At 36.6% G+C, this 15762-nt stretch overlaps 1 protein-coding gene across 2 annotated transcripts in view; it reads left to right on the forward strand.

The window, feature by feature from the left end:
• DDX10 (DEAD-box helicase 10) overlaps nucleotides 1-15762 on the forward strand; it is a 284465-nt gene that overhangs the window by 245986 nt on the left and 22717 nt on the right. For both annotated transcript variants that reach the window (XM_033120942.1, XM_033120943.1), the window contains exon 17: nucleotides 11745-11881. In XM_033120942.1, the coding sequence (XP_032976833.1) occupies nucleotides 11745-11881 (137 nt within the window). The remainder of the gene's footprint in view (nucleotides 1-11744; nucleotides 11882-15762) is intronic.

Here is a 15762-nt window from a genome sequence, read left to right on the forward strand (position 1 = left end):
TTTAGTTTTCTGGTAAGGCTGTGTCTCCATTGTTTCTTTGTCTTTTTGTTGTTGTCTGTTATTTCTGTGTTGCGGTATTCTATGATTTTTTTCATGTATCTTCTTTTATTATAATATATATTTCAGTTCTCGATTTTTTTTTTGAGTGGTTACCATTAAGTTTATGTAAAAGAAAGTTTGATATTCAGAGTATTTCATTTTCTTCAGCATGCTTACTTTCTCCATTCCCATATTCCGATTCAGGCCTTTACTCTTCCCCTTTTTATGTTTTGGTTGCCACAAATTGTCCCGGTTGATGGTGGTCAAATAGCTTCGTTTAGTATTTCTTGTAGTGCAGGTCGTGTATTAGAAAATTCCCTCAGCTTCTTTATGTCTGGAAAGGTCTTTATTCATCCTTCATATCTAAAGGATATCTTTCCTGGATATATTATTCTTGGCTCATAATTTCTCTCTTTCAGTATTGAATATTTGGTTCAAATATTCAGTTTGAATATTTGGTTCCACTCCCTCCTGGCTTGTAGAGTTTCTGCTGAAAAATCTGATAATAATCTAATGGGCTTTCCTTTGTAGGTTACCGTCTTCTTTTCCCTGGCTGCCTTGAGGATTCTTTTTTTGTCGTTGATTTTAGACAGCTTCAATACAGTGTGCCTTGGAGATGGCCTGTTGGGATTGAGGTAGTTAGGTGTTCTATTTGCTTCTTGGATTCGAGGATTCAGTTCTGTCCACAAGTTTGGGAAGTTCTCATCAACAATTTGTTTGAATATATTCTCTGTTCCCTTCTCTCTTTCTTCTCCTTCTAGTATGCTCATTATTCTTATATTGCTCTTTCTGATGGAATCAGAAAATTCTTGTAGAGTTCTTTCATTTCTTTTAAGTCTCAAGTCCCTTTCTTCTTCTATCTGTGTCATTTCCAGTTTTCTATCTTCGATGTCACTGATTCTTTCCTCCATCTGGTCAACTCTGCTACCTAAGCTGACTATTTCATTCTTCATTTCTTCTATTGAGTTCTTAATCTCCAGAAATTCTATTTGGTTCTTTTTTAAAATTTCAATCTCTTTCGTAAAATGCTCATGTTGTTCTTTGATTTGTGTTTCTGAGTTCATTAAACTGCCTTTCTGTGTTTTCTTACATCTCGTTGAGTTTTTTCAGAACTGCAATCTTGAATTCTCTGTCATTTAAGTCACATATTTCCATATCTTTAAGTTCCTTTTTCTGGAGACTTTTCACTTTCTTTCTGAGTTGTCTTGTTGCCTTGGTTATTCATGTCAATTACTGATTTATTACTTCTCTTCCTAGACATCTACAGGAGTGGTTTCTGCAACAGGTTGATAGGAAGAGGTCTTTCTTTTGTTTTCCAGTATGTGTTGGTAGAATGTTTTATTTTCTCTCCGACTGCAGCCTTTTTTTTTCTCTCACACGGCAGTACTGTTTTTTCTGCACTTTTCCAGCTTCTCACACAATGCGGGGATTCCCTGGGAGACGGGGTTCTCCTCTGTTAATAGTTCACCTGGGTCACAGGGTGCAGTGTCCGTGTGGGTATGCGGAGAGCTTTTGAACTTCCAAAGCTCTTCCTGCACCAGATTCAGAGCACGTATGTTTCAGCAGTTCTGTTTACTCCTGCAGGGATCCTCCTAGATAGGTGGGGCCAGGGGCGGGGTGAGTTGTGAGAAGTGGCCCAAAGCAATGGCGGCGACCACCACCACAGCCAGTCTTGCTTCCACAGCTCCCTCCCCTTTGCCAGAACTAGTTGGACTGGGAATCTGTGTCTGCGGTCCACAGTTCTCAGAACAGCAAATATTCTGTTATTTTGATCTGACACTGCTACTGTTCCGCTTCTAGCCCCGGGCAGCTGGGGGCAGGGCGAGCTCTGGGAGGATAGGGAGGGGGCGGCTAGTCTCAGTGACTAAGTCTTCCGTTCTCTGTGGCAGTGAGGGCTTAAACCACTGTTTTCAGCCTTCTTCCCTCAGTCTTTTCTCCGAGGTCTCTGCTGTGAGCGTTGGGTGCAGCCGTGTTATATGCTGTCCCCTCAGCCCTGTGGACCATAGACGGAGCCCTAGCAGTCCGAGTTCTTCCCTCTCCCGCAGCTGCGGTAGTTCCGGGATGCAGTGAGCTCGGAGCACTGAGCGAGGTCTGCGTCCTGCACCCACGTGCGGCTCCGTCCTCGCACTTCTCCCTTCCCTCCTCCCCCGCTCGCGCGATTCGCCCACCTTTAGGTGAATTCAGGAGTGGGCCTCTTCGTCTTGCCTGTCTGCTGTGCAGGGAGTCCTTTGTGGAGTTATAGTTGTTGGATTAATTGTAAATTCCAGGGGAGATTTACAAAGGCTCACCTCATGCCGCCATTTTGATGACGTCTCCGTGAATACTCGTTTAAATGTAATTCAAATAGTCTTTTGCTGGGTTTTTTCATTCTTAAATATAGTAAAATTCACTATGTGTGGTTTCACTTCTATGGGTTTTGACAAATACATAGAGTCATGCATTCACCATCATTAAAGATACAGAATAGTTTCTTCATCTCAAAAAATTATTTCTTGCTGTCTCCTCCCAACCTCCGCTCCTGGCAATAACTGATCTGTTTTCTGTCCCTAAAGATTTTCCTTTTCCAGAATTTTGTATAAGTTGAGTCATTCAGTATTTAGCCTTTGGGGGTCTGTCCTTTTTCACTTAGTAGGGTACCTTTGAGATTCATCCATGATGTTGCATGTATCACTCCTTGTTATTTTATTACTTCCATCAAACTATTTACTACTTGATTTACAAAGTAGATCTTTTATTTTTATTTATGCTTGAACCACTTTCCACAAGTATTGTATTTTATTCTAACATTGATTTTTTCACCTTTTATAACCTTAATCATTTTTATAGTTTCAATTATATTCTCTTTTGTGTGTAGTCTTTTATGTTTTCCTAATATGAACGCACTGGTTTCTAAGGAGATTTAAATCTATTGCACATTTCTGCCTGTGTTAGAATTCTGTTTGGAGAATGCAGAAGAGTACTTAAGGAGGATGAGACCACCAAACTGCTGGCATGTCTTTTCCCAGTTTGCACAGTTCTGTTAGGAATGATGATAAACATTATTGTAAACTTCTTCACGTGGTTTTTCTCATTTAATGCTCACAATAATGATGAATGGTAGATGGCAGTGTTTGGATTACATACAGATATATGTACTCCCTGAGTGAGTAAATTGAGAACATACAGACACTGGTGGAGCAATCAAATCAGGGTCTTGGGACTCAAAGTGTTCATTATTGTGAGAAGAATAGCAAACTGGACTTGTAATTTGTGTTTTATTTAATACTTAGTGTAACTTTTCTCTGGAAAGAAGAGAAGGAGAAATAAAGATGAATGGAATGCAGTATTATTTAATAGGGTATTACGAAATTGTAGCATTCTCAGTATTCTGCAGGGTTCTGTAAGATATTCATATATTAAGTAAACAAGTGAGTAAGCAATTTAGGAAGAATAATGAATTTTGTGCAAGGCAGTCTTAAAAGAAATGTAATTTTTCTAAAAGTCTTTAAATTAAAATTAAAATGCTGAATCATAGTCTCTTTTGCTGTGCTGTCGCAGACTACACTTATTTTACAGCAATGCTCAGCACACAGTAAGTGTGCAGACAACAGGTGTTGAGTGAATATTCCAAATTCTGAAGATACTTCCAGATTTGAGACTTGCTCTCTGAGGCTGTGAATATTCATGTGACAGTCCTTTGTCTGCCATTTTTAACTATGTTCAATTCATGTATAATTTATAGTGTCTCTTCACAGTCCTTCAATCAAATATTCCTGTTGTTTTGGAATGCTTGGAAAACATAAAGAAGATACTGAGTGGAATTCTGTTAAACTCTACTAGATTTAAGAGGGAAATTCTGTAAACAGGTGGCCTTTGCCTAAATTTTCCTACTTGTTCCCTTGGATATTGCTTTTAGCATTCCCCAATATCCCGCGACCCCTTTGTCTTCTCAGATTCCTATATGATTAGGTGGCCAGAGCTGAAATGTGTTACCTTCCTCTCATTTGCTCCTCCTGTCCTATAAATGCTGGCTGTTAGGAAGGACAGAGGTGTTGAAGAATCCAGGGCCCTTAATAAAGGTTGGGGTTTTTAAGTGCAGCTCAGCCAGTACATATTAGTGCACAAAATACACACTTTGGCCAGATACCAAAGAACCAAATACATAAATCAGCATTAGGTCCAATATTACCATTATGGAATAAATTTCTAGGACACAGAATAAACTCAAAATATTCCTATTAGTTTTACAACATTACTAGCAGGAGCAATGATTTCTTAGCACTGTCAGCTATTCCTGTGTTTATTAGTTTGCACATTTGCCTTAGAAGATAGATGCTCACTTTCTATCAATGAGAACAAAATGTATTTTGTTCCTTTTTCTCTAAAATTTTTTTCACAATCTTTACATTGTTTTTCAGGATCAGAAGTAGTTTATCATGAATTTTGAAATTTTTCCTCAGGAAATTTTGAAGTGTCAAAGTTGACATTCTGCTTTTTAATTCATACAGTATGGGAAGACTTCTTTTTAACAACCCTAAATAGAATTAAATAACTAAAATCTAAATAGAATTTTTTATTTTTAATTGAGGAATATTGGGGAACAGTGTGTTTTTTCAGGACCCATTAGCTCCACGTCAAGTCATCATTTTCAATCTAGTTGTGGAGAGCACAACTCACTGGCCCATGTGGGAATCAAACAGGCGACCTTGCTGTTATGAGCACTGCGCTCTAACCAACTGAGCCAACTGGCCGCCCCTAAATAGTATTCTTAAAGCTTATTTTATTCTTATGAATGCTATATTGCATACAGGAAGGCAAGAAAGATAATCCTTTATATTTAGACTTTGAATTAATTTCTTCACTAATAATCACTGGCTGACCAGCAAGCATGCCCATTCACTCCTTCATTCATTGCATGCAATATGGCTTCCACCTCCACTCCCTAGTAAAGTAATTGAAATTAAGTCTCATTCCCTTTTATTTTATAAACATTTAAGGCCTTTGGCCTAATAAAATTTACTGTAGTGCTAAGTGATGATCTCTTACTTTCTGTATAGTACAAAAAATAATCTTTTCTTTCACCCTCACATCAACCCTCTTCTCCATTTCTCAGAGATGTTCTAGAGTTATATAACATTGTTTTTAATAAAGCTTCAAGTGTCTTATATTTCTTATTGAGACTTTTTGCTCTCTCAATTTTAACATTAGGATTTCATTTGTGTTTTTGCTTTTGCTATGGTTGTGAATGTCTCAGAAAGAAAAAGAAATAAGGAAATACAGCATGTATTTTATGAGCCCTGGTGATTGAAAGTTGGCTGGATGTAGTATCATAAAAAATATGTTTGGTCTTTGTGCCTGGTTCCTGACAACTCCTAAAACCTTTGGAATTTTCTAATAGGACTTTCTTATTCATGAGGAGCCTGTCCAGCACTCATGCGTTTATGCTAATGAAGTGACTCAGGATGGGGTGTCTAGACAGCTTCAGAATGGGGGCTGGTCACCAGAAAGACCAAACCTGATTAGACGATGGGAACTTTTAGCCCCACCTCCTGGGAGGAAGCTGGGGCTGGAAATTGAGTTACCAGTACTCTTGAACAATAAGATTCCACAACTTCCAAGCTGACGAATGCAGTGGTGTGCTGGGAAGGCGGTTCACCTGGAGAGGCCATGGAAGCCCTGCACCCCACCCTTCTCTACACCTGGCTATGCATCTCTTCCATTTGGCTGTTCCTGGGTTGTATCCTTTAATAATTAAACTGGCAATCATAAGTAAAGCACTACCTGAGTTCTATGGGTCATTCTAGAGAGTTATCAAATTTGAGGGAGGGAGAGGTGAGAATCCCTGAATTTGTAGTCAGCCAGGCTAAAGTGAGGTAGCTTGGAGAACCCGTTTGCAGCTGGCTTCTGAAATGGGGGTATTCTTGTGGGACTGAATCCTTTACCCGTGGGGTCTGTTCCAACTCTGCATAGTGTCAGAATTGAACAGAATTGTTGGACACTCATTGGGCACTGGAGAATTGGTGTTGAAGAGATACCACGTGTTTGGTGTCAGAAAATACCACAGACCAGAGAAGAGGAAGTAGAATTCTAGTAGAGAAACAGCAAGTGGGAAGACTCTGAGGTGACAAGGGGCTTGACTTGTTTCAGGACCTAAAAAAAAGTGTGGCTTAAAGAGTTGGAACCAGATGATACACACAGTCAGATTTGAAACTTAACTTTTTTTTAAAAAAAGCAACATTTTATTTACAACATAGAGAATTGAAGTGATCAGGAGGAGAGGAAGAATGGTTACAGGAAGACTCACTAGGAAGCTGGTGCATTATTCATGCAAGAGAGAAGAGAGGCTTCAGGGACAAGGATAGTGAAAGTGGAGGTGAAAACACACAAATTGACATAGAGAGCACCCCTGTGTGTTTTATGAACCTTAGAAAATGTGCTTAATGCTGAAGAAATAATTGTACAAGCAGCAAATCCAAAGTTTTAATGGTAAAAGTTGAGATTCAGAGTGATATAGGAGAAGACCTAGCATAAGTCCAGGCTCGTGTGACATTGGTTACATTATTTAGTCATCTGAATCAGTTTATTAATTTTGAAAATGGGAACAATAATTCTTTTTCTTCCTACTTCATAGGGTTTGAAGATCAAGTAGGATAATTATGTCAGAGCCCTTCATACATCTGTTGTAGGACACGGCCACTTGTCACCTGTGTTTCTTCCCATCATCAAAACTGAAAACAGTATAACAGCTAGCTGGGTTACATTTCTTTTTTGGATATTTTCATCTGCCCTACTTATAATTGAGTTCTCCAAATAACTATTTTAGGAAAAGTCATTCCTATTTTAGGTGAAATATTTTCCACAGAAGTTCTGAAACTACATTTCAGGAACAGCCAGTTCTTAAAGGTGACCCTGATCTCTTTGTGTGACCTAGTTTTTTTTTAAATAATTATTATTTCTCAAGGCCTTAAGAGAGGAGTGTGGATGTGACAGTAGGGGGTTCTTGGTTCTTGTTTTGAGCTGGGAGGGCGGAGAAAGACGGGAGCATGATTAGTCAGTTGAGGGAGAAGTAGTTGCAGCTTTCTAACCTGGAAGTACCTGAAAAGAGAGAGGCATGTTGATGGATCCATAATCAATACGCTATGTGTTCGGAGATCTGTGAGTTGAAGGCAGTATCCTGTCAGATGTTAGGCATTTAGCAGGGCCGGGGTAGTCAGTGCAGTCTTGATTGGCTTGATTGGCTTGTTCCGCAGAAATAGCAGAACCTGGCTTCCATTTTACTGCTTATGTGGGTAACTATCCTAGAACAGTTTCCGTTATCATCAGGACAGGGACTTTCTTACTCACTGAACACATACAATTATGCTTCTGTGCATGTTGATTCTCGAATATGAGTATATTATGTACCCACGTAGCCCATAGAATCTAGTTGGTTCTCCCTCCTTAACAGCTCTGATACCTGTCTCCTACCTTCATCTCCATTGCCACAACCTTCACTGAATCCCTCCTCTCACTTGGATAATTGTAGTTTTTAAACTGATATCTTACCTTCAAATATTATACCCTCCAACTGCCCATTCCATGGCTGCCAGGGTGCGGTATCTTTAAGGTACAAATTTAATTACTCTCCTGCCAAAATACTTAAGTTGTTCCCTTTTACTGACAGAAGTGTCTCCAGCAAGGGTGTCCTAACATACTGAGTTGTCACAATCAGTTGGGAGGTGATAGGTATATCAGTATTTGTGCTGTCTTGCATGAAAATGAGGTCAGAAAGAGATAAAAATGATTGAGCTGCCATATTTATAAATTATCTTTTAAACGATTCATGAAATCACAAGGATAGAGACAGCAGCTAGAATGTCCATTTTCTTTGCTTCCTTGTATTCCATGTTTCCCCAAAAATAAGACCTAACCAGAAAATAAGCCCTAGCATGATTTTTCAGGATGATATCCCCTGAACATAAGCCCTAATGCATCTTTTGGAGCAAAAATTAATATAAGACCCAGTCTTATTTTCGGGAAAACACGGTAGCTAGAAAGCATACTTCTAAACTAGACCTCGCCAGAAAGGCACAGTACTTTTCTCTAGAATGTGTTCATTATGGCAAAATCCTCTTGACTTAGAGACTTTTACTTATGCTTTGTGTTTGTTGTAGATGCTAGTGTTTTTGTTTATTTTTAAATAAACAAAAGACATTAATAGAGGCCCATTATACTTTTCATAATAAAGATATTATATATTTTATAGTTCTATATTTCTAATCATTCAAAGAATGAACCAAAAGATAAAAAAGATCAATATAAAAATTTCTTTTTTCCATCATCCCTATCCTTTTAGTGAAGTTATGTTTTTGAAAGGGGTGATTGTCAACTTAAATTCATTTGTCACTGTCATGAATTGAGGAGTGTAATAAAAGCTAAAGGAGCATATTAAGTGGTATTAGGTGTTAAAATAGAGGTAAATGAAACATTCTGCTTGAGGTATCTGAATACAGATCTCAAAGCCAACAGAACAGCTAGAAATTAGGGGAATCCCCAGAAACAAGGAAACTACACAGAAGGTGAGACCAACTCTGCCTAAATCCTTGGCATTTACATTTCACAGGGTAAGGGAGAACCACAGGAAATCAGGCTAAAAAAGCAGCAAATAGAAGCCACAAGAACAAAACAGAGATATAAGCAGCTGAGTACCATGGGTTATAAAGAGTTTGCAGTTTGAATCAAAGCAAGATAACTATTAGAATACAACTTCAGTAGTCCTCAGAAAAACCAGACAGAATTCAGTGTTTGTATGTTATCTACAGTATCTAGTTGTCTACAAAAATATTTACATGCAGTGAAGGAGGAAAATGTGATCCATATCCAAGAAAAAGGCAATGGAAACTCTCAGCCCAGATTTGAATATAGCAAAGACTTCCAAGCAGCTATTTTAAATATGTTCAAAAAATTAAAGGAAAATATAGTGTGAATGAATAAACAGGTAGGGAATCTCAACAGAGCTGTGTAAACTATATTTAAAACTTTAAAACAAAACAAAAATAAATGGAAGTCCTAGAGCTGAAAAGTACAATTATTATAAAAAAAAAAAAAAAATTGCTAGGTGGGCACAAAAGCAGTTTTGAGATGTCAGAAGAAAGGAACTGCAAAACCTAAAGACCCAGTAGAAATGACCCTGTCCAAAGAACAGAAAGAAAAAAGATTGAAGAAAAATGAACAAAACCTAAGAGAACTGTGAAGTAGTCCAATATACCTACTCTTGTAATCATGGAAGGAGAGATGAAAAAGAAGCATAAAAGTATTTAAAGAAATAATGGCCCCCAAATTTTCAATTTAGTGAAAACCATTAATTGATAGATCCAAGAACGTCAGAGAACCCCAAGAAGGATGAATACAAACAAAACCATTCCTAAACATATCATAGTCAAACTGCTATGTGATAAAGAAAATTTTGAAAGCAACCTGAGGAAAATGACACGTTTTCATTTCAAGGGAAAAACCTGAAAATTATTGTTGCTAATTATAAAATTTGAGCTTTTAAGGAAAATTTAGAATGTTGGAAAATTTGTATTTACCAGTATTTTTCAATTTTACTTTGGAAAACTTGTAATTATCAAAAGCTCTCCAATACTTTGAAAGACATTTCTTGTGATATTGATGGTGATATTAACAAACATGATTTTTAAAAATACTGTATAATGAAATGTGTCAACATATGAAGATCCATATAAGGAAGATCTGCATAGTTAAGTGAACCAGTATTTTCCAAATAGCAAATGCATGATGTTCCGAAATCATTCACTGATAAAAGAGCCATTAAAAATGCAAAGTAGATCAATGGATTTTAATGTAACAGCAGAAAAAGATTATTGATATGGCTTCAGATTCCATATTGCAACTAGTTTTTAAGAAACTACCACTCATAAAGATTTGTTGTGGTATCAAAGAGTAACTGCAATTATCTGAAAAGGCTATTATTAAATTACTACTCCCTTTCCCAACTACGAGTATCTGTCTCTGTGAGACTGATTTTCCTAATATTCTTTAACCAGAAAAAATCAAATGCAGAAGCAAACTTGAGGATTTAGCTTTCTCCTTTAAGTTAGACATTAGAGTAATTTGCAAAAATATAAAACAATGTTCTTTTATTTCAGAAATTACAGCTATTTTTCATTAAAATATGCTATTTATGTTAATTAGTAGTGTTTTATTACTTTTAAATGAATAAATTTTTAAAAACAAATCTTAGTTTTCAATTTCTAATACAGTAAATGTCAGTAGCTCTTTAGAGTCCTTCATACTTTTTAAGTGTAAAGGTTACCTAAAACCAAAAAATTGAGAATTTTTTTGTCTGCTCTGTCTCCACCTTCAGACAGCAAATTCCTTTGAGAGCATCAGACTGGAAATTGGGAATGTCTTGTAGCTCAGATTAGTGTTCTTGAATATATGATGACATTCAATTTTTGCTGATATTCTTGATTATTTTCAAGTAGACATATAGTATGCGTCAAGTGTGCTGCTTACTGCTTCTGATGGCAGTCTTTTTTCTTCCCCTCCAATATTTGTTTCCAGACATTTTATTTTTAGCAGGGAGCTTTACCAGAAAAGCAATAAGGGACTTTTGCAGTGATGACTAATCCTTGTTTTCTTTACATCTTCCTCCTTTTGTTATGTTTAGAGGTTATGAAGGGAGAGCTGTGCAGAAGTGTTAGTGGAATTCCACAGTGGCCTGCAGTCTATTGCTACACTATGTTGAGTTGTTTTCAGTGTCTGGAAAAGAGCATTAAACAGTTGAAAACAAAGAATCATTGAAGTTTGTCTCACATGGTGTAAAGAATTACAAAGATGGCAACTGAGAGAAACGATGGCAACTGAGAGAAACTTACCAGATTTTTTCTTGTTAGTCCTACTTATAATTTGTTAAATGCATGTGGAAATGCTTGTTTGTGTTTCTTATCTACTAGGTAACAAAACCAGTGTGCCAGAAATAAATTTGTTATAAGGGGTATTTATTACATAAATGTGTAGTAAGTTTATTTTAGCACTACTTTGTTCTTTGACAAAAATAAACTGTCATAAAAAGCAAAAAAATGCCATCTGCCAACCTAGTTGTATGAAACTGGATAGTCCCCAATTTCTTCAATGTGTTACTTTTGTTATCTCTTGGTATTCCTTCCCTTTTTCCATTGTTCTTAGTGACTTTATACTTATAGTTGAATTTAGAAGACCCTTTACTATTAATGAACTTGTATGCATCTGATTGTTATTTTAAGACTTAGATTATTGTGGTTATAAAATGATCCAAATCATCAGACAAAAAGAATGTCTGTACCTTCTGGCCTTTTATATTTTCACCTAACATTTTTGGTAGTTTTGAAATTTACATGTGTGTGGATAGGAGCACTGAAATAACTTTATTTTATACTTTTTTCTCTGATAAAGTTGAGTTATATAGAAGTAATAAAACTGACAGTTTTTCACCATATTGTTTTTCAGTGACTTACTAGTCTTTTGGAACCATATTTTATTTCATTTTATTTCTGAAATGATACGAGTTTTCTTTCTCTTTGCAAATGATTATGGTTCTGAAAGTCACATAGAGGCTTTCACCAGAATAGAAGGCTTCTAATTTGAGGATCTCAATTAGAGGGTTATTTATTTGGTTCTACAAATAAGACCTGATTATCGCTCAACTGTTTTCTTAAACCACAATTTCGCTTGTGTTTTCTTAGTCCAAAGATGAAGAAGAAGCCTTTCTGGATTGGAGTGATGATGATGATGATGGATTTGATCCAAGCACACTTCCAGATCCAGACAAGTACAGAAGCTCTGAAGAATCAGATAGTGAAGATATGGAAAATAAAATTAGGTATGTTTTTACCATTGGTAGCATTAAGTATATGGGTCTTCTCCTTTTAATCCAAAAGATGTGGTAGAGACGAATGTTTCATGCTCTCATCATCATTTTAAGGGTTCTGTTATTTTTTCTGTAAGTCCTGTTAACAGATATAGCAGTGTTGTAAAAGTTGTACTTTTCTTTCTCTATTCTTTTTTTCTCATCTCTTACTTTCTGAGTCCTTTATGCTTAAGTATTTGATGCACTGGGATATATTTAATGCAAACAGGCAGAATTTCATTTTGATTTCATTTTCAAAGGACACTGTTGAGAATGTTGTTAATAATGTCTCTCTGAATTTTAAATACTTTGATGTAAAATTAAGTAACAAATACATACAATAATGAAAAACAGCCCTTAACAAATACTCTCATTTAAAATCTGTTCATTTGTAATGTGGACTTATTTGCTACCATGTCAAAAACAGATGAAATGTGATGGATTGAATACTAGTATGACTCACTCAGCATTTATTTTCAAAGTGCTGTGTATTAGATAAGATTGAGATTCTATTGGTTTAAAAGTTGAGGACATTGTTTTGCATGGACATTCTAAAGCAATGCTCCTGTTTAAGCGGAAGATAGGTTCTAATGACAGATGAAGTTAATATGATTGAGGAAAGAGCAAGCTTGATGGAGCCCCAAAATGTTAGCACAGGTTTAGAGTTGGAGAAATAGGCCACAGAGAGCTATAATATGGTTTTAAGTAAGAACAACATTATGGAAAGATCTCAAAAAAATTATCTCCTTAGGAGGAAATGCTGTATGAAGATCATTTTAGAGTTACTTTTCATTTTATTCTTGTGTTCATTGAAACATAATTATTTTGTAATTGTGAAGTGACATCCAAAATGCAGTCTTCCCAAGTGATTCCAGAAACTTGAGACATTTGCTATTGGACACTTAGGTAGTGGACATAATGCCTTTCTAGTATTTGCCGACAAGGTAGTAAAGTAGACATAAGCTTTACTAACTCAAGAGGCAACACAGGTAAAAACAATTTGATTAGGATTTAGAAACATGTATGCCATAAGGGTTAAATAATTTAGGTTCAGGGCATAGTCCTAATCTTTATAAATTGACTTTTAAGAGTGAACATAACACACTTTGCTTCCGAAAGTTCCTTGGTGCACATGTCGAGACCTTGATGAACTACCAGTATGGTTAAGTTTGTTGCCCCTTCAGTTCTTATGTAAATGTTTCTCTCTCAGGGTGGTTTATGGGAATCTCATTTTGATAGATGTGATCTGACTTAACACATATGACTTTCTATCATTAACTTCCAAATGTTTCTGTATAATTTTACTCTCTGGAAGGAACATAATTGGTTCTTACAATTGGTCATGCAGCCATATTTTGCACATCTATCTAACATACCTTTAAAACATAGAACCAACCTTTGAAGTCATTGTCAAGATGTCAGCATTCCTTCTGTATCTGATTCATAAGGATTTTGTTCCTAACATTTTTCATGATAGTTTCTGAGTCATCCATAATCAGTGTACAGCAGATACTTTGTTTCATTCTCCAGGCATATCGTACCTTCATAGTGACATTCCCTGCTACCACATAGTTCATGTGACTTGTTCTCTAATAGCTTCATGTGTTTCATTTTCTTAATTAGCCTGTAAATGCTTTGTAGCTTGAAACTCTCTTTGTACCAACACTTCCAGCTCCAGCCTCTACTCCATCCCCACCGTTAATGTCATAGGCCTAACGAAGACCCAATTCAATTGGTCTGAAGAATCAATTCAAATATTTGAATTGACCAATTGATTGATGAAAGAGATTGATAGAGTAAAAAAGAGAAATATGATGATAAACAGCTATGCAGTTGGTCTTAAAAGCTTAAATGATATAGGAGATGACAGAATAGATGGTTGGAGAATCGGAAGCCAAGTTCAGATAGTGTAATGGTGCTGGACAAGCAGGTAGAAGTGCCTTAGGATGCCAGAGCATCTTAACTTAAAGATAAGGGTCCAGATGGAAAATATTTAAACATTACATGAAAATTAAAATAGTTTTAATGGTAAGCACAGCTGGTAACTCTACATTAGTGGAGATTGAAATGAACTGGTAAACTTGTTTTAAGCTAAGGAAAAAGTTATCTTTTGTTGAAGAGAGTATCAACAGAGCTTTATTCCCTTAGTCCATTTAAAGGGTTTCTTAGCAGTTTGTCTTTTGTCTATCAACAGTGACTATATATGGTCTAACCACTTCTTCTTATAGATGAAGAAACCAAGGCGTAATTTGTCTGTGATCACGATACAAGTTAGGGACAGATCAGTGTGAATTGCCGAAATCAAATTGATTGCCTAGTTCTAATATTCCAATCAGGTTATATAGAATTACTCTAGCATTAGGAGAAGTAGCTCAGGAAAACTTCCTGAATATAAATTTGAGGTCATTTGGCTGAAGACCTGATTCCATGCACTGTAGGATAGATTTAACTAGACTATGGTTTCCCAGCTTTAGCGTTATTGACATTCTGGCCCAGATAACTCTCTGTTGGTGGTGGTGGGGGGGGGGGCTTGGGGATGATTGTAGATGGGATAACATTGTACTTGGTAGAACCACTAGCACCTCCCCAGTTGGGACAACCAGAAATAATCCTTAGACATTGCCAGACATCCCTTGGGGAGCAGACTCTCCCACAGTTGAGAAACACTGAACTAGACCCAGGGTGGCAGGTATATATTACTGGTGCTTAATTTCCCCGTCCTTCATCCAGAATAGGACTTGTCTATTGTTCCTTTCCATTTAGCCCAAGCAGTCCTTCCCAATACATCCTCTATGAATCATCTATGTTTGCTACACAAGATAAGACCTATTTGCTATTCCTGGAGTAGAAGGCAGGGTTTAGGGTAAGTTACAAATAGTAATCTACATGTGAAATTTCTGTTTATACTCTTATTTCCATTTTTCCCCCTATTCCTTCTCTCTTAAAATTACTTCAGTAGCAGTGAATAAAGATATATGTAAACTAAACCCAAAATTGTTTTGGATAAGAAAAAGTATTCACAAGTAAATCCATATACACTAGAATTTTGACAGTAATAATTGCTAGTGCTATTTATGTAATATTAGTGCCAGTGCAGTGTTCCCAGTGTTCCTGTATTGTTCCCATTTGGCTATATCTTTTTCCTTTGTCTCATAAACATGACTAGATGCTAAGATTTGTGATGTCGACTTTAGAGGGTCCTCCCCATGTGTTCATGGATTTTATTTGATGCGTTGTTTCTAGCTTCCACTCAATAATTGTAGGAACAGCTAGAGTTCCTGCCTCTTGGTCATCTTTGCTCTCCCAGTAGGTTTTTCTCTGGGTATTAACTTTGCATTTTCAGATATGAATTTACTCTTAAGGGACTAGATACACTAATTAGAAAATGGCTGTTAGTCCCAAAATAACTAGCATGAGCTAGTTTAGTTACTTTGAAAGTTTTCTCTGGGTATTTCTTTTTCCTTCATCTTGGTGACATCCATAAATATTCAATATCGGTAACATTTTTGTCTCCCTACATGGAAAGACATTTAGTAGGAAATAGGCAAAAGAGTGCCAGATTTAATGGAGAATGACTGAATTTGGGGTCAGTAATTGCTCCTCAGAGAGGTGTGATAGGGTTTTAAAGAGTTTGTACCTCTCTCCTCCTCAGCTCAGTCAGTGCACAGCCACAGTAGAGTTTAAACCATCCCCAACTCTCTAGAAATATCAGAATTGTCGTCTCTCACACCGAGATTCCAAAGGGATGCTGATGTGCAAGATTCAATTCCTTTAAGTCAGCGTGACAAAAAGAAATGTCTTGCTTATGATATGGTCCCAGGACCGATGAAAATAATGTAGCCCTGAGTTCCTTT

The sequence above is a fragment of the Rhinolophus ferrumequinum genome, chromosome 11, assembly GCF_004115265.2.
Source record: "Rhinolophus ferrumequinum isolate MPI-CBG mRhiFer1 chromosome 11, mRhiFer1_v1.p, whole genome shotgun sequence".
Taxonomy (NCBI): Eukaryota; Metazoa; Chordata; class Mammalia; order Chiroptera; family Rhinolophidae; genus Rhinolophus; species Rhinolophus ferrumequinum.